An 18,189-nucleotide genomic window follows, 5' to 3' on the forward strand; every position below is an offset into this window, starting at 1 on the left:
TTTATATATAGTGTTACCTTATTAGTTTAGTAAAATATAAATATTTCGAGAATACAATTTTCAAAAAAACAAAATATCATAAAATTAATAATAACATAGACAACTAATGCAAAAAATTAAAAATTTTAGTATGTTGTTTCATTTTATATAAAAAACAAAAAAACAAGAAATTAATATATGAATAGTAGAATTACATCAAAATGCATCAAATTATAAAATTTTAAATATAATATTATGTACAAATAAAAATAATTATTATCAAAATTCTACATTATAAAAATAATATATTTTATTCTAAATGTAATTTACAAAATACAAAAAATATACATGTGCATTCTATAAAAACAGTAGTTTATAAATTCACGTTGAACACAAGTTAAATCAAACATCCGCACGGAGGGAAGTTCTAGTAATATATTATAATTAACTCATATTCAAAAATTAAAATTAATTCACGAGTAAATAATATTTTAGATTTAACTTAAATAAAGTTTAAAACATATACCAACCAAAGTCATTATTTTGGTGGTGACACAAAACCCTTCAGAGGGATTGGAAACTTCTTCTTTTTATAATGTATTTGCACACATCATCTAAGTTTAACTATCAAAATTCCTAATACTCAGTAAATCTATACTATTAAAGCAGATGCATGTTTGTGAATCTACTCCTAAGTTTTCAAAGAAATTACAAAACATTCCATGCATTCTTTTTAAATGGTTTTGGATAAATTAAAACCCAACAAATTAGAAAGTTCATTTGATAGTCATGTCCAATTAAACAAAACATCCCAATAATTTCAACAATTTATCCGTCGAAAATTTTAAGCCTATTTCGTCATAAAAATAAATTTTGGTTTTTCTAATATCATTTTTCGAATAGTACAAAAATATCAAATTACAAAAATTAAAAATCTAATAGTTTTAAAAGTTTTATGTATAATTTAAATGTATATAATAATTTAATTTTAAAAATATTATCAGATTTCTATGGGCTTTAACAGGTCAATCATGGTTAGATCATAGGTTAATGATAATATTTTGGATTTATCAGATTTTTAATTAACGAATTTTCATTAAATTTAAACTGTATTATATACTGATTATCGGGTTTATCAATTCAACTGCGGGTCTGTGTCGGATATGAAAACACTGAATATCTATTTTTAACATAAATTTGTAAATAAAAAATTTTAAAATATTACTCAATACCAACTAATATTTTTACTCAAAACCAAACCCGCGCTTTTAAAAGCGCGGGTCAAAATCTAGTATTTATTAAAAGTACTACATAATATCCTACGTGCATGGTTGAGATCATTTGCAGCCTTGCAGGCATGCAGGGCGTAGCTTAGCCTTTAGACGTAGTCACATGGGTGGATCTACATGAAGCAGGGAGGGGACATCTGCCCCAGTGAATTTTTTTCAAACGGGTCGGGACCCGTGGACTAAGATTCAAATTCCAAAGTCTAATTACCATGATAAAAGATAAAACTGACTATATTGGCTACTGCCCCAGTAACTAAAAGTCTTTGCCCTGTTCATTTATTTAATGATTTCCACATATTTTTGAATCTATGTCCTATGATATATATCTCGCATATTCCTTTTACCATATTTTATTTTTAATCATTTTTATTTAATTATCTATTATGTAACTATTTTCAGAATGCATATTTACATTAAAAGATATTACAAATTACACAAATATATTATAATAAAAAAATATATTTTAAACTAATATATGTATATTCTCAAAAGTTAGTTTATATAATAATAATTCTTATTTAATTTTTTTAACAGAATATATTTTATATAAACACATAACTGTAGTAAGTATTTTTATTTTATATTTAAATAATATATGCTCCCACTATAAAAATATTCTAGATCCGCCAACTGCAAGTAGAGTATACTTCAACTGATTGTGAGTTAGCTTGTTTACTCACATGTTAATATAGTTGGTCGTTACTCGCATATTACTATTATCCATTTTACCAAAAAATATATTACTATTATCTTTGCCTCTTTGCATTTAGTTGGCTGGGTTTATAAAAATTCTAAAAGGCCGTAAAAGATTGTAGGAAGACGTTAAACAACAAGAAAAAGAAAGGAATGTAAAAAGATTTCAAGAGAGGCCCATATCTTGAAGCTGGATAAACTTAGCATATAGGGAAGTCCTTCTGTGCTATAGGCGACCGACATGCTGGCCCCGCACACACCACCCCATAAGAATGTATGCTGCTTGGGAGTAGTTCATGTTCTAATAAATGTCTGTGTTATCAGTGGTTTGTTTTGTCGAAATCAATTAACACAAAACAAATCAGAAAGAACGAGTTTTTAGCACATTATCAAACAAACTCGTTTAGTATAATAATTAATTACTTATTTCCACATCTAAGTAATAGGTACATATGATATATAAATACTTCCAACTGATGCTTTCTTCGTCCACATCTCCCAAACTTTGAGTTAAGCGTTCACGACTCATCCATAAACACAGCGCCATGACCACTTGACCTTACCAACTTCTTCAGCAAAAGAACCACTATCGCAATCGTGAGTCCAACCGCTGCCCACGTGAACAGCCTATCATCACCCCTTCTCTGAGCCGCCCTAACAACAACAGTCCCTTGCTCCCTCCGCCTCACCAAACCGTTTCTGTTGTCTCCTGCTGCAACCTCGACCGTTGCATTTGCTCCAGGAACAACTGTCTGACCTGCCTCTTCAGCGATTTGATCGACTACATTTTCTGCAGCAGCTGTAACAGCTTCTGGTATAACAGGCTTAGCAGCTTCAGTGTCCTGCGGCTTGGTTTGGGACTGACCGTCCGAATCAGCAGAAGAGGGTTTGTTACATCCCTCAGGAATAGGTTTAGGAGAAGGTGTTTTGCTTAGCATGTATTGATGAATCTGCATACATATACCAACATAAAGACAAAATAATATAATGTTATCCCTGGATTCCATATAAATCCAAACTTTAAACCCATGTCAAAGATGTAAACACATTGCCAGGTCTTTAAAATCAAATGAGATTCTTAACACTAATTTTGGTTAACAAAAATATTCATTCCCGAAATGATGTTTTTTGAACTTGCTACTGAGCATCTAAAGTATAAATATCTAACAAATTTCCAATTAATTTGTTCAGTAAGTAAAAAACATTGTAAAAATGAAGCTACATTCATATGTCTCAAGCAGAATAATGTGCATCGGTGGATCAAAAGCTCAAGGAAGGGAAATATAACAGTACATACCTCATCAATAACTTTTTGACGCTCAGGAGAACCAAATTTGGGTGGTGACTCGCGTGATTTAGTGGCAAGCGCGCGTCTCTCCTCTTTTGGGTAATCTACAGAGCCAATTGCTCCACTAGGGTTTGAAGGCATGAACGCAATGAGAGCCACCAATGCAGTCCGAACTAACAAACCAAACAAACAAACTCATGAGTAAAAATTATGTAATTAGTTAACATGGTAGAAGACATCAATCAAGAGCTTTACCACTCCATGAGGGTTGCCAATGCTCAGGATGGTAATTAGAAATACTCAAACAAATCTTGGTGTTAGTTTCAAAACGACCACTAGGCTGAAACAAAAAAAAAGGATTCAATCAGAGATCACAGATAGTCTCCTTGAAACACATCAGAGATCACAGATTCATCTGCTTACGGTCAATAACAAGAAGGAAGGAGGCTTGAAAGGATAATCGGAAGGCAACTGAATCCTCCCGTGATATATCCCTCCTTCAAATTCACTCTCGCTCGGCCCTCTTATCGCGAATTGCCACTCAAATATATTCTCCTGCATTCACATCCAACTATTTAAACATCACATATATAAAATTTCATGCAACCATAAGATCGAGCTAGAAAGGCTGAGGTTTAATTAGATCGGAGCTTTTGCTGGTCCGATTTCAAAGAGCTGTAGATGGTAATCAATCAAACGCATATGGATCTATAATACCTCGAGGGGAAGAGACATGAAATCGTCAGAGGGATTAGCTTGCATCTCCTTAACCTCCTGGAGAATCCTCTTCACCGCCGGGTTCTTCCGGTTATATCTCTCGTCCGCCATCTTCTTCTCTCCCGCTCTCAAGCTCTGATCCGATCCAGATCCAATCCACCGCTTAAAAGTCTCGATAATGGTCAACACAAGCAGATTTTATTATTGTTTTGAAATTAAATACGAGTGGGAGTTAGTAAATATCGGAAGGAGTCGAAAGAGGAGGGTAGAATGTTCACCACGTCATTGTCTTGCAAGAATGATAACGTGGCAATCATTAATTGGTACTTCGTTGATGTAAGGACGAAAAGAAGGTCGTCGTTTAAGTATCCAACGATCTGTGGTTTGCCACATCATCACCGATCTATAATCACTCACCCATCTTCACGGCGGGTGCAGACTTTACTGGGCTTATTCTTAGACATTAAGCCCAATAATAATGGCGATCAGAGTTGTTATACCATTAGGATTCGGATAGTGTATTTCAATTTTTTGAATTCATCCTGTTTTTAGTACTTATTTTTATATTTCATATCAAAATAAACATTAGATCAATCATATGAAATATTTATGTATGTTTCAAATACTTATATTGACTATTTTCAACTTAATTCATTCAAATTCGAATAATAACACTTTGAATTTAGATATTTTTATATCACTTTACAAAATCCATTCAGATACTTTTACATTTCAGATTAAATAACAGATTGAAATTTCCAGTTCATGTCTAATTCGAATTTGGGGTTCTAGAGTCTATGCTCGGGTTTGGATTCTATGTCCAACCCAATGGACAACGACGAGTTTTCCAATCGGCCCCTCAGAAACCAGCAAATTCATAACTAGAAGCCGGTAAAACTAAAACGATCATAAAAGACCCTGAAAATTCAAGAAATCGATAACATCCCCACAGTTTTCATATTTGTACACAGAAAACTCCAAAGTGAATGTATGAAACCCTTAAAAGGGGGAAGTCAATAACACATCACAGAGGGTCAATGTAGCCTTACAACAGAGTTCTATTCTCTCCAGCGATGGCCACAATTAGGGTTGCAGCAAACGAAGAACAGTGTCATTCCTTCTTCTCCTCTAGCAGTAGCCTGCATATTCAATCACACACGACACGAGCTATATATAAGAACCAAACAGCCAGACATGGTGGTGTACAAGTAGCAATAACCAAAGAAGTTGCGTAAGATCTTAAGTTAAGAGTAGAAAAACGAATGAAATGTTTCTTTGGTTGTGAGTGATAAATAAGAAACTGTAAAAGATAAAAGCTTTTTTTCTCTTGGAGGGAAAATAAACCTGGAAGAAGACAGCTTCGCCGTGTTGACACTTGGCGCAGCGGACAGCCTTGGTGCGGGGAAGAGTGGGGTCAGAAGCGACGTCGGATAGGATCTGCGTCTGTTCGCTTACGGAATGATGAACCTCGTTTCTGTACACACAGTTGTTATCCGCCGCTTCCTGCAAAACCGAATATACATTTTACAACAGAGAGAGGTAACAATAACCATCGACTGAACTAGTAGATAAGATACACAATAAAGGATATGCTGCTATAAATGAGTGAAATCAGTTCATTCGAAAAATCATAATTTCTAATAAACTACATACTACTTTACAAAAAAATGGAGCTGAGGAAGCACAAAAGGGTTCAACGCAGCTAGATTTACTTTTTAAACATAGAAAATAAAACACGTTATAATAGTTCCAAACCTTTAGCAACAGCGAATCCAGGATTTTAAAGCTAAGTTTCAATACATAACATTCATACGGGAGGTGTTTAAGTTAAAGATGGAGACTGTTGAAACTCAAATGGTTTCGAAGCTAAGCTAAAGCATATACAGACCCTTTAATAGGTTTACAGATTATATAAGTCTTTGCACTTGTTTAAAGAGCTCTTTAACTGTTTAGCTCCATCTTTTACCAAACAAGGACAATGAGCTAAATTGTGGATCCAAACTCGTTAATTTCTCTTTTCTCGGTTTAATTTCAAGTTCTAAACTTTGGGATTCTTAATACATAAAGCCAACAGAACCCTAATTTTGAAGAAAGAAAAGAATGTACCTGGTGATCACAGTTACGGCAAGCGTAGAGGAGTATCGATTGCTCCTTGTCTTCCTTAGGGTATAAGATGTTATTACTTCACAAATTCCACACAAAAAAAAACACAAAATCAATAAGGCGAACGATGGTGGGGGAAAAAGATTGGAGCTTTACTCGAGAATTGAGACAACACATAAAGCAAAACCAGAACTTCGTACCGACCGAAACAGACTCAGACACAAAACTAAAGATTTTTGGGAAGAAACGTTAGAACAAAGAGCAGGGTTCGATTTTACCATTCGCGACAAAACTTCATTGTACTCATCTTCGCTGGATCTCTTCAGCTCACTGATTCTCTCTCTCTCTCTAAGTGTCTTTGGCGGGATCGTTCAGGAGAGAAGGTCAAGCAAGCTGCCTCTCTAGAATCTAGTGAGAGCTCTGTAGTGGCAAAATAGGGCGTAACTTTTGTAGACTTTGTCGGGGATTTTGCACAGTCGGAACGGTGTCCAATCCATAAAGCCCATGGGCTGGCCCATATAAAAGGTTTAACTACTGTTTTGACTTTTTTTACTTTAGTTTTTTTATTTGTTCCTCGAAATATTTTACTACTTAACGAATTTTTTATAGAATAAAAAGTAAAATTTTATTTAAAATAAAAAATAAATAAAAGTCCACTAAATATTTAAATGAATTTTGAGTAGATTTATTGTGTATTAGTGGTTAAATAAACCATTATAATAAATACATGAAAATAAATCAATAACAATTTAAATGAATGTTGATAGATTTTTATGTATATATATTAATAAAAATAATTATATTAATATTTCAAAATTTTATGTCATTTTTCAAGACTTATTCAATCACAAAATTTTTAATTTTACAATTTTTTTTCATTCTGCAACTTCATTTTATTTTCAATCATTCCATCGCTATCCTTAATGTTTTATAACTTATGTTGTCGACAAATAGATAAAAAGAGAAAGGACCACAAGAAATAAATTTGACTCTTTCATTGAAGAGTAATGTACCTTTTTCACAGTAACCACCACATGCCTATTACCATGCACCTTTTTTTATATCATTCTGTAATTATTTGTACAACACACATATAAATTATTTTAATAACTATTTTGTCCCCATGAAATAAATATAACCATAATGTTCATAAACCAATTATCTTGGTGACCAAAATAGAAAACAAACTTCCCAAAGATTCCAAGTATTGAATTGGTCCGACTCAGAACTACTCCTGACTCCAGAGTGTACACTGCACACCCCCACACATCTTCTATCTATGTAGAAGCAACATGTTTCATTTGTGATTTTCACTTCATTCATTACAATGTCAAACTCTTTTGTTCCTTTTATATTTGTAAATTGTATTACATGAATATGTAATGTAATACTATGCATCATTTTGTATATGTTAGTATGTTACAAATCACAATCTCACAATTTTCTTATACAAATATTATTTACATAAACATTAATTATTTACATACAGATATGATTGATTACTAAAAAAAAAAAGAAGATATGATTGATTACTAGTGCATCATCCGTAATTGGGTTGTTGTAGTGCACATGCAGCCATGAACTCATACATATATAGTAGGTGTGTTATGTACCATGTGTGCATGTGTCTATACATGATTAATTGTTTCTATAAATATGGACACACATAGATACTAGCTTCCCAAAACAGTACCAACTTCACTGAATGTTAATACTCAAGAAGAAAGTGGAGAGAGATCATATAACGATGAAGAATCTCTTTAACTTGTTCCTTATTATGCTTCTCGTTTCTATGCCAATTCTCTCACTCGCTGCCAACTTCAGCGAGACTTGTGAAGACGGAAGTGGAGAATCCGGTTCAGGTTTCGGTATAGGGTTTGGTTTTGTTCTAGAATTCGGTTTATACCGGACTAGCTGCCCGGAGGCCGAGTCTATCGTCTACTCATGGGTTGAAACTGCGGTTTTACAAGATCCAAGAATGGCTGCTTCTCTTCTCCGTCTTCATTTCCACGATTGTTTTGTCAATGCAAGTCCTCTCTTCTTGTATTTCATTTTAATTGTTTTGGTTAATTAGCTAATAATACAAACCATTGAACCGGAAAATTATTAATTAAAATTCAAATCAGTACCGGTTAAGTATTAGCATGAGTATGAGGAGGGATGTATTTTGCATTGTAGGGATGTGATGCTTCGGTCTTGTTGGATGACACAGAAGGATTGGTCGGTGAAAAAACCGCGCCTCCAAATCTTAATTCTCTACGAGGATTCGAAGTGATAGATTCGATAAAGGCTGATCTTGAAACTGTATGTCCAGAGACTGTCTCATGCGCAGACATTCTTGCCATGGCTGCTAGAGATTCAGTCGTTGTGGTAGTTACTTTCTTCATTTTTTTCTAATTATAATAATGTATAAACCGGTTATCATTAAACACTTTAACCCGGGTTTTTGAAGTCTGGTGGACCAAGCTGGGACGTGGAAGTAGGAAGAAAAGATGGTCGAACCGCGAGTAAACAAGCAGCAACGACTAGTTTACCATCACCAAACTCAACCGTGCCAACTCTCATCTCTATCTTTCAGAAACTCGGTCTTTCGCAAACCGACATGGTCGCTCTTTCCGGTACAGTATTCTTCTTTTTCTTTCACTTAAACCAACCGTTTTGTCAGATACGGAAGGTAATCATATTAAACCAATGTAACCAGGTGGGCATACATTGGGAAAAGCAAAGTGCACTTCATTTACAGCTCGGTTGCAGCCACTACAAACTGGACAACCGGCTAACCATGGAGACAACCTTGAGTTCCTAGAGTCGCTACAGCAACTCTGCTCGACCGTGGACACTTCTGTAGCGATCACTCAGCTTGACTTGGTGACACCGTCAACATTTGACAACCAGTACTATGTTAACCTCCTCTCGGGTGAGGGATTGCTTCCATCAGACCAAGCTTTGGCGGTTCAGGACCCAGGAACAAGGGAGATCGTTGAGACCTATGCAGCCGACCAGTCAGTATTTTTCGAAGATTTTAAGAATGCTATGGTTAAGATGGGAGGGATAACCGGTGGCAGTGAGGGGGAGATTAGAAGGAACTGTAGAGCGGTTAATTAAAATAAAAGGATAGAACCAATTATGTTCATGATCAGACTTGATGATATCTTATATATAAAAATTAAAGAAGTCTGCATAGGACTTTGGTTTATAAAAAAAATCTAAGAAATGAACACAGATGGATAAATAATTAAATCTATATATTTGTTTGTCCTTAATGAAAGTATGCATATCCTGAGAAGTGGGTGAGTTAAAGACTAGAAAAGATTTAGAAAAAAACAACAACAGAATTACAGAAAGATAGACATCGACATGTCCAATTTGTGGAACAAAAACGTTGATGTTGCAACATGGAAAACATGTCCACATGGCATTAGACCTAAATCATTTAATAACTTGGTATAAGTAGATTGAGCTGAAGCCACACGACCAAGACTAACCTATAAGATTCACTATATGCAGATATAAAAAGGGAAGAAGGTAAGTTTTGTTATGGTTAGCAATCCATAAGGAAAACGCGGAGACAAACTTTCTCAGTTAAGAGATACATGAATGTGTCTCAATTTCTACTACACATTATAAATCCAATGTAGCAAGGAAAAAAAGTTGTTTTAACTTGTGTAGTTCCTAGCAGAAGTGTTGTAAACATCTTATAGATTTTTATTAAAGGAAAACTCAGTGCACCACAATTTTTTTGGAATCTTGTATTGAACTCATATACGCTTTCAATTGCTATTAGAGCGGCATTTGAACCTTTAAACGTGTGAGGATCCTACTGATAGATGAACTCGTTATATGAGCGAGTGGCTGTTCATAGAACGCGGTCTTATTCTAAAAAAAGGAATCAAATGGTTATTGGAAAATGAAAATTCTTATAAGAAAAACTAACAAGGATGTTTGGACTGCAATTGAAAATGATTGGAATCACCTACGACGAAAAGGTGAAGACGGTTTAAATAAGCATCTTCTATGATTTCAGCAAAAATCAGTTGATTATGTTGAGTCTGCTAAAACGATATGGGGCATGTTGGAAAAAAATCCGTCTTGTCTTGGTGCTGTGCAACAAAACAAAACATTTAAAATTGAGCGTGATTCATTAACTTGGTGTTTAAAACAAAACAAAACATTTAAAACAAAACAAAACATTTGACATTGGTGTTGGAGCAGTTTTGATTCAAGAAGAAAATTTGCTTGTGTTTTTAGTAAAAAAGCTGTGGAACTTCTTGTGACAAAGACCTATATGCGTCAATACAAGCAATGGAAACATAACATCCCCATTTCTGTTAGAAAATAGTATATCGAGTGAACTTTAAGAAAACAAACAGTATATTAGTCATATTTATAAATTATTTAGGTTATATATGCATTAACTTATGATATTGTTAAAAGTTACCTCTTAAAAACTTTGTTATGTAAATATACTAATGAGTTTTGTTTGTTTTTATGTTACCAAAGAAAAAATATTAATGTACCATAGTTACTGATTGATCAAATATTAACTTATGGATGAACAATTAAGATGTAATCTCAAACTGGGCTTATTGGTTTAAAGATGATACTACATTTATATTCATAATACTCAAAGTTTTGTTTTACCAGTTGAATATACTACTAACACAAACATGAGACATGAGCTAACTATGTTACAACAGACGGATTGTTTGTCAGCTCTAGCCTCTAGGAATGAAAAAGAAGAAATCACTGATTAGAGAACAGACAGAAATTCAGAGGGTCAGCGAATCGCCTATCTAATTTATACATGAAGTGCAAAGGGTAAACTAAAACTCAGAGACCAAGAACACTGCCGTTGCTGCTTTTCCTCTGCTTGACTCCTTTCTATGTCTTGTTACTGAAATGTTTCAGCTCCTCCATGAAAGTTTTCAGCTCCTCCATTCATGTACCTGTGCAGTATCAATACGGGGAATTAGATGCAACCTCAAAGTAAAGGAACCTCATAAAGGTGGGATGTCTATATGGGAAAAGCCGAGATAGAGGGAGAGAAAAGGAAAATATGAACCTGAAGCTTTATTCTTCCACATGCAGAGTTCTTGGGTGTGTGTGTAATTAGCGGCTCTGGAAACAGAGATAAGATTGTAAGAGATTAAGATAGGGTTCAACAAACATAACAAAGAGAAGTATATTAACCTGTTGAGTTCGTGACGGATCATTGATGGAAGCAGCCCCCACTGGTGTATGTGTCCGGCCAAATTCCTAGACAAATTTTAACAGGTTAGATCATCAGCTCTGGCTTTAACCATTTCCAACCAAGATAGTCAAATCAATAGTTTCTATTGGAATCTCATGTATGTTTTCTGATTAAAAAAAATAAGGTAATCAGAAGATATGATAACATGATATAATATGTAACTGAGCATTTTGACCAGTTCCTGATATGGGAAACTGCATGTTCCAGAAAAAGAATTATTCAACTAGAGAATTATATGCATATTGTTTTCTAAAGCGCTACCAAAACTACTACTCATCAAATCTGCGCATTTGTTTGCCCTTAACTCTACTGTGTACCAATCGAATTTCAATCAGTCCGACATATAATATGTACCTGGCTATTTTGACTAACTCCCAATGGCGGATACTGCATTGAAAAAGGGAAAACGGACATTCACGTTAGATGTTTGTATCTGTGTATTCAAAACGCTGGCAAAACCATGGCTTATTACATAAAGTGGTCCGTCTCCTTTTACCACTAGACTGGCAACTCAAGGATCAAATCTTGAAATGAAAAATAAGCAAATAGGTTTACTAAATAGTAACACACCTGAGCATTCTGGCTGACCCCTGGAGTTGGATACTGCAACTCCAAATGGAAAATAGTACATATTCAAGTTAGAGACCATGTGAGAAAACTATGTGGATGTAAGCAGTAAGAAAACAGAACCAACCACTGAAGAATAAATAGGCTGCTGTAACTGTTGGCCCTGATATTGCTGGTAAACCTGTTGTGGTTGTTGCTGCATCGGCTGGGAATAAAGAGCCTGCTGTGATTGGGTCTGAGGCTGCTGTACAGTTGGCTTCTGTTGCTGTCGCTCGAACACTACCATTTCCTCAGGTTTTTCCCACTGCAAAAGTCAATTATATTATGACAGGTATTAGTGAACTTCAAATATGAAATCTATATACATGTTCAAAGGATAATAAATAGCACAGAAACTACAAGGAATCCTCCTGAAATTCACAAGAAAACATAACTAAAGAGGAACCAAGTTTCTCACCTTGCTTTCACCGGTTTGACCGTTGTAATAATACTTAAATCCATCAGGCGAGGTATGCTCGGTCCAGTTACATTTGCCAGAAACAACACTCTGAGTTGCTGCAGGTGCAGCTGTTTGCATATAGCTAACTGGTGTAGAAGCAGTGGTGCTAACAACTGTCGGAATTGCAGATCCAGCCCACTGATAAAGAAGCAGCCGAAAGGAACATAATAAAAGGAGAATACTAAAATATATGAAGGATTGAATAGACATCATCTATCAGGAAATAATTCCAAGTTAAAACAAGAAAAACAGCTGAGGAACAGGACTGGACAGATGCAGCAGAGAGACTATGTTTGTACCTGTTGTTTACCATGGCCAGTCTGTGAGCCTGGTAGATTTTGGTTTGGTTGCTGCATGGACTGCACCTGCTGCTGCAGTTGAGAAAATGCTTGCTGAGATGATTGGAAGGTTGCTTGTAGAGTCTGAGTCTGTTGTGACAAGAGCTGAACTAGCTCAGAAGGAGGATGTTGCATCTTTTGTGGCGGTGGCTGCTGAGCACGAGGGCGAACTTGATCAGTTGCAGAAGATACAGGTGTTGGCCGTAGGTTGATGTTCAAAGGACCTTGAGGAGCTGTTGCAGGAGTGGCGTTTTGCTGTGGCCGCAACTGAGAGGTAGGCAACTGGCTGCTATAACCATAAGGATTCTGCAAGGATGCTTGGGCCCCAGGGAAATTAGTTTGTGGTCGAAGGGAGACATCCTGTGGACTCTGAAGAGGTTTTTGTAATTGTGAAATATGCTGGCCAGCTCCCCGGTTTTGCTATGGAATAGAAACAGTCGAAATTAACTGATCAACACACCATTTTCAAATTTTCTTTTATGGAAAAGATCCGCTGAAGTACCTGTTGCGATGTGGCAGAGGATGAAACTGGTAGAGGATTAATGGGAGGAACAACATAACCACCCAATGGACCTCCCTAACATTATAGAAAGTCACAAATAAAGCTAACGTCAGAAGTAGAAATTATTGAAGAAAAAAACGCCTTAGAAACTAACAAAATGCAAATCAAGGCCATATCATTTCAATGCAAAACACATCAAGTTTGTTGCATCATATCAAAAGTTGGAAGGTCGAAACTTTATGCTTCTTTTCAAGAGTCCATATGTTCATATGTGAGCAGCATATAAATTATGTTCGTCTTACTCGCACAATACATGTAAAACCTTATGTCCGATTACTACTGTATGGTTGTGTACATTTAAGATAATATACATGATCATCAAGCTGTTCTTACCTGACTTGAAGGCAATGTGGCTTGACTTGGCCTAGGAGACAAGTCACTTCCGATACCACGGATTGCAGTGTTACCAGGTGGCCCATGTTTGGTGAATCCATAGGACGCCAAGGATTTGTGTGGCTAATATCCCCACTAAGGCCACCAAGGTTAGATGTAGGCCTAACAGATGGAGACCAGGAGACCAGGTTTAGTCAAAATATATAATTACTTGACGACAATAATAACGATCTTCTTTCACCCGTCACCTTGGTCCTGAAGCTTGAAAACGAGGCCCTGAAGCAAGTCCAACAGGATGTGCCACGTCCCTGGAAACAGAAACTAGTTATGGATATATAGCAAGCAAAATGCCTCGCACTCAAGTAATAAATGGAGAAGGAATAAGGTTCGCAGCTCTCCTCCACCCATTCACCAAAAAATTCCCCATGAATGTAACTCAGACAGAACAAACAATGACACTAGACACAATTTCTTGATATTAGCATTATAATATATCAAAATATAGTCTCCAAGGCAATACCTTGACTCGCCCGGTTTAGGCCTCTTTGGATCAGCAAACCGAACAATCAACGGCTGATTGCAACCCTGGAGAAGGAAAAGAGGCCAGTAAACAAAACAGATCTAGAGGGATTAATGAGAGAACGGAGATACTTATGTGATTCACAGCTTACTCTCATGGTATAAGTTCCATTGAGACCATCGATAGCTGCCATAGCCGTCTCTTTGCTTGAATATTTAACAAACCCGCATCCTAAATGAGTGCAAAAAACAGTTTGACCATATCGACACCATCAAACAAATTATAGAATCTAGTAGCAGTTAGCAGACATACCACGACTCTGTCTATATTCATCACGCATAAGATATACATCCTCCACGCGACCAAATTGCAAAAATATCTGTTAAAGTAACAACAGGACAAATTGATGCAAATAGCTTGATTCAGAAAGTAGCTGTTCACATCTTTATTAATTTTATTTATTGAGAAAACAAATCTGACAGTCAAACAGTTACATCGATTTGGAAGAAGAGATCACTCAGTTAGTAAAATGTGTAAGCGCATGCGTAGTTGACACAAAATTCAAGCCACTGAACCTTCCAAGAGGACTATTAAATTATCATATAATCACTAAAGTTACCAGCTGAGGCGACAGGGGACACTGTAATATCTAAACTTAGAACTCTTCCCTCCTTTGTAAATCAGCCATAAGTAACTACTCTCATCAAAAAGTAGGATATGAGACATACCTCCTCAACCTCGTTTTCAGTGGCTTGCTTGTTTAGGGAACCAACAAAAAGCTTAAACTCTAGCGCACCTTCAGAAGAAGGGAATTCAATCAGTTAATACTTGAGAGTGAGGCAAGGACAACAAAAGAAGGCTCCACATCCTTAAGATTCATATAGTTTCCCACATTATCTCAATTTTGTAATTTGAATTTGTACAGGCATCCCTATGTACACCAGACAATGAAGGCCAGGTTCAGATAATAAGTGCGAAAATTGATTACCAATGCGTTCTCTCTCCCCGTCAGCATATCGAACTTGAACAAGGCCAGTTCCCTGGAAATCAGCAAATTGTAAAAGGTGAATGAGCCTGTATCTTCCTGTCCTATATAAGAGACAGTATCAATGGTAGTTACCCCAGGAAGAGTTATCTGATTGTGCAATGCTCTGATGGCTCTATCCGCATCTTCAGAAGTTGCATATTTTACAAAACAACAGCCTGCATTAAAGACTGCTACATAAGCTTCTGTTCAAGGTTCGACTTTTCCCTCCATCAACATCAAGAGGTACTAGTAAATAGTTTCTTTACAAATGTACAAGCACCACGACCACACTACTCAAAGCACATAAGTTTCAGTAAGAAAATCATAAGACATGTCCTGACAGGTGACAGCCCCAACTTAGATTACTGGAGTAGATTTGATGGAGAGAATACTAAAATAATGTCTTCAAATAAAGCATATGCCTTTGAAATATTAAAAAAGAACACAGTAGGTATTTGCAAATAAAATATATATTATGCAAAAAGATCCAATCACTAAAAAATTATAGAAAAAAATTACAAGTTAAGAATTCTCAATCACTGCTAAGTAACAGAAGACATAATTGAAACTAGAGCCATATATCACATTTTCGTCACCATACACCACAAATCTGACGACATTCACAAAATAAATTACAGTTCTGGTAAACATAACCAGAGCCCAACGTTAATTCATTGGTAATAGTTGCATATAGAGAAGAATGACACTTGCTTCATTTAATACATACTAAGGCGGCTCATACCTGAAGCCGATCGAAGCAAGGAGAGCTAGTGAAAGTTAAGACGTATTTCTAACAAATTATAATAATCGTTGCCTTCCATATCTTAGCACCATCTAACAATTGACAGGACTGAAGAAAGAGATGTGTCAAATCTACTAGTTAAACCGTGATAACGAGATGAGTAAAAGCTTTTATGTTACCATACAATAACTTCTTGGGAAGTCAAGAATTAATAAAGAATAGCTATGCAACACATATAAAATCAAATCACTCATCATCTACTAATTCTTCACGCTGAAGATAAAGACATAACTTAAATGGAGTTGTAGATGAGAAAAATTAGACTAATAAACAAACTGAAACCAAGCTCAAAGGCTTGGTTAGAGAAAAGGTACATCGAAAAGAAAAAAAATCTATCATCAGACATCTCATCTCTTCCACATAACTGTGTATCAACAGAGTTAGGGTTACCATACAGAAACAATAGAGCAACTCAACGAAACAGTCATTCATCAATCATTAAAGAGAGTATATAATATCACAAGCCGTCCAAGCAATAGAGAGGGAAGAACATACAACAAATCCACATCCCAGGCCATTCAAAGAGAGTGAAAAGAAAGACAATCATCATAGTTCCTTGGCCATCCACAATTAAAGAAAATAAAGAAGGAAAGACCATTCATTCCGACATCAAGCATCCAAAATGGTAAAAATAATTTCATCATCAACCAATAGAGACAGTACATCCAAAAGTGGATATTAGAGAAACTGGAGTAACAAAACATCCAACATGATACAATCACTAAGAAACTGCCAAATCTTGACCAGCAGGGGTGGTATATCAATCAAACCATCTTACTAACCTTGTAAGATTACCAAGCAAAATTACATTCATCTATTCAAGACCATACACAACATTCATTCTATCGAAATGAAGAGTAAAGATATACTGAATTCAATAGGAGAGAAAAAAAAACAACGTTCTTTAAACCAGTACCCACCAAAAAGGTAAGAGTAAAACATCTGTTCAATTTTATGTACATCAACTCCAACTCTAAAACATCCTCGATAAAAGTCTGCTACACTGTTCAAACACAACTAAGGTTCTAGGATAGAAACTAAGTCGCACAAACTATTTTCTCAAGGTGAATACAAAAACCCTTTCTTAGCAAACTACACAGGCAGCCTTCTTCTGTGACAAACGAACACAGATAAGCCCGAAAATTGTTGAAAACTAATGGAGGCCAATGGTGAGACTGGGGTTGCTTCCCATCAGCCTTTTAAGGAGACCTGAAATTTTTTAAAAGCATAAATCACGACTGGTTCCTAGTAAAACGGAGATAAACACACCTTGCTGCTGTCCTGTTCTCTTGTCCTTGATAAAAGCAACTTCTAGAACATTTCCATGTTGTTCGAAAAAGGGACGGACCTAGAAAAACCAAAATAAAATAAACAAGAACGGCCTATGAACAGAGTCTACGAGCTTCATGGTCTAGAATGCCTCAACAAAGTGCACATATATATATATATATATATATATATATATATATATATATATATATATATTGAGAAGAAATTAGGCAAATAATCAAAAAGATGAAACTCACTTCTTCTTCTGTAGCTGTCCTTGGTACCGAGCCAACAAAAAGCTTCACCATACCGTTACGATCAGAAAAATCTGCAAAAAAAAAAAAAAACAAAAACAAATTACCCAGCTTACAGATTTGGTTTGGAATTAGCTCTGATTGTCACATACAAGTACAAATGAACCACTCGATTAACATAACACTACTGTAGAGTGAGCCCCAAGCTTACCAGTTCAGTAAAGCTACTCTGCTCCGAGAGAGTACGGCCTCTTTTCTGACCGGAAAGAGGCTGCTGAACCGGCGGTGAAGTCAATCTCACAGAGTAATCAGGCTCCGTTGACGACTGAAATCCCCTGCCGCCGGAATATCCCCCAGCATCTAGATTTTCCGATGGCGGAAAATTCACTGGCGCGTTAGGCCGGAATCCTCCTCGGCCTCCGCCAGCTCCGTCGAAGCCGTAACCAATCGGCTGAAAATCCATTATACCTGGAGGAACGTTCATCGGCCGGAAACCTCCTCCTCCTCTAACGCCTTCTCTGTGAAAATTACGATCCGTAGAGCTGTCATCTTCCCAGCGTCGATCGTCGCCACCCCCAATTCCAACTTGATAATTGCTAGGGCTGTTTCCACGGCGACGACGGCGGCTGAAAGCTTCGCCGTCGTCGTCCTCGTCGAAACGTGATATGGTGGAGGGGGAGAGACGAGGGGGGCCTCTG

General features: G+C 36.3%; 4 protein-coding genes across 4 annotated transcripts; 1 reads left to right on the top strand and 3 right to left on the bottom strand.

Annotated features, from left to right (window-relative positions):
• Positions 1–2,322: 2,322 nt before the first annotated feature.
• LOC108819509 (ubiquitin-conjugating enzyme E2 32) lies at positions 2,323–4,184 on the bottom strand. Its single transcript, XM_018592565.2, has 5 exons — positions 3,967–4,184; positions 3,673–3,804; positions 3,505–3,589; positions 3,259–3,422; positions 2,323–2,911 (listed from the first exon to the last, which is right to left on the bottom strand). The coding sequence occupies exons 1-5, from the start codon at positions 4,075–4,077 to the stop codon at positions 2,480–2,482; spliced, it is 924 nt and encodes a 307-aa protein (XP_018448067.1). The 5' UTR covers positions 4,078–4,184; the 3' UTR covers positions 2,323–2,479.
• Positions 4,185–4,824: 640 nt separating this feature from the next.
• On the bottom strand, positions 4,825–6,509 carry LOC108829527 (DNA-directed RNA polymerases II, IV and V subunit 9B). Its single transcript, XM_018603175.2, has 4 exons — positions 6,348–6,509; positions 6,073–6,148; positions 5,311–5,469; positions 4,825–5,105 (listed from the first exon to the last, which is right to left on the bottom strand). Exons 1-4 carry the CDS (start codon positions 6,374–6,376, stop codon positions 5,025–5,027), a joined length of 345 nt encoding a protein of 114 aa, XP_018458677.1. The 5' UTR covers positions 6,377–6,509; the 3' UTR covers positions 4,825–5,024.
• A 1,257-nt stretch (positions 6,510–7,766) lies between these two features.
• On the top strand, positions 7,767–9,234 carry LOC108840542 (peroxidase 40). Its single transcript, XM_018613371.2, has 4 exons — positions 7,767–8,095; positions 8,248–8,439; positions 8,522–8,687; positions 8,771–9,234. The coding sequence occupies exons 1-4, from the start codon at positions 7,775–7,777 to the stop codon at positions 9,172–9,174; spliced, it is 1,083 nt and encodes a 360-aa protein (XP_018468873.1). The 5' UTR covers positions 7,767–7,774; the 3' UTR covers positions 9,175–9,234.
• Positions 9,235–10,652: 1,418 nt separating this feature from the next.
• Positions 10,653–17,644, bottom strand: LOC108839397 (flowering time control protein FCA). Its single transcript, XM_057002999.1, is given in 20 exon segments — positions 10,653–11,015; positions 11,132–11,187; positions 11,260–11,325; positions 11,675–11,707; positions 11,891–11,923; positions 12,015–12,191; positions 12,345–12,524; positions 12,686–13,144; positions 13,227–13,301; positions 13,620–13,705; positions 13,708–13,781; positions 13,868–13,927; positions 14,140–14,204; positions 14,291–14,370; positions 14,452–14,518; positions 14,868–14,935; positions 15,128–15,179; positions 15,260–15,342; positions 17,238–17,316; positions 17,495–17,644. Coding segments are annotated over 19 exon segments (1,797 nt in total). The 5' UTR covers positions 17,546–17,644; the 3' UTR covers positions 10,653–11,015; positions 11,132–11,178.
• Between the last annotated feature and the right edge of the window lie 545 nt (positions 17,645–18,189).

This window comes from Raphanus sativus, chromosome 2 (genome assembly GCF_000801105.2).
Source record: "Raphanus sativus cultivar WK10039 chromosome 2, ASM80110v3, whole genome shotgun sequence".
Classification (NCBI taxonomy): domain Eukaryota; kingdom Viridiplantae; phylum Streptophyta; class Magnoliopsida; order Brassicales; family Brassicaceae; genus Raphanus; species Raphanus sativus.

Coding starts and splice junctions, on each gene's coding strand:
- LOC108819509 (XM_018592565.2), bottom strand. CDS start 4,077: ATGGCGGACGAGAGATATAACCGGAAGAACCCGGCGGTGAAGAGGATT. Junction 3,590..3,672: donor CTTCCTTCTTGTTATTGACC/GTAAGCAGATGA, acceptor TTTTTGTTTCAG/CCTAGTGGTCGTTTTGAAAC. Junction 2,912..3,258: donor GTCAAAAAGTTATTGATGAG/GTATGTACTGTT, acceptor ATATGTATGCAG/ATTCATCAATACATGCTAAG.
- LOC108829527 (XM_018603175.2), bottom strand. CDS start 6,376: ATGAGTACAATGAAGTTTTGTCGCGAATG. Junction 6,149..6,347: donor ATGAAGTTTTGTCGCGAATG/GTAAAATCGAAC, acceptor GAATTTGTGAAG/TAATAACATCTTATACCCTA. Junction 5,470..6,072: donor GCCGTAACTGTGATCACCAG/GTACATTCTTTT, acceptor TCGGTTTTGCAG/GAAGCGGCGGATAACAACTG.
- LOC108840542 (XM_018613371.2), top strand. CDS start 7,775: ATGTTAATACTCAAGAAGAAAGTGGAGAGAGATCATATAACGATGAAG. Junction 8,440..8,521: donor CTAGAGATTCAGTCGTTGTG/GTAGTTACTTTC, acceptor GGGTTTTTGAAG/TCTGGTGGACCAAGCTGGGA. Junction 8,688..8,770: donor CGACATGGTCGCTCTTTCCG/GTACAGTATTCT, acceptor CAATGTAACCAG/GTGGGCATACATTGGGAAAA.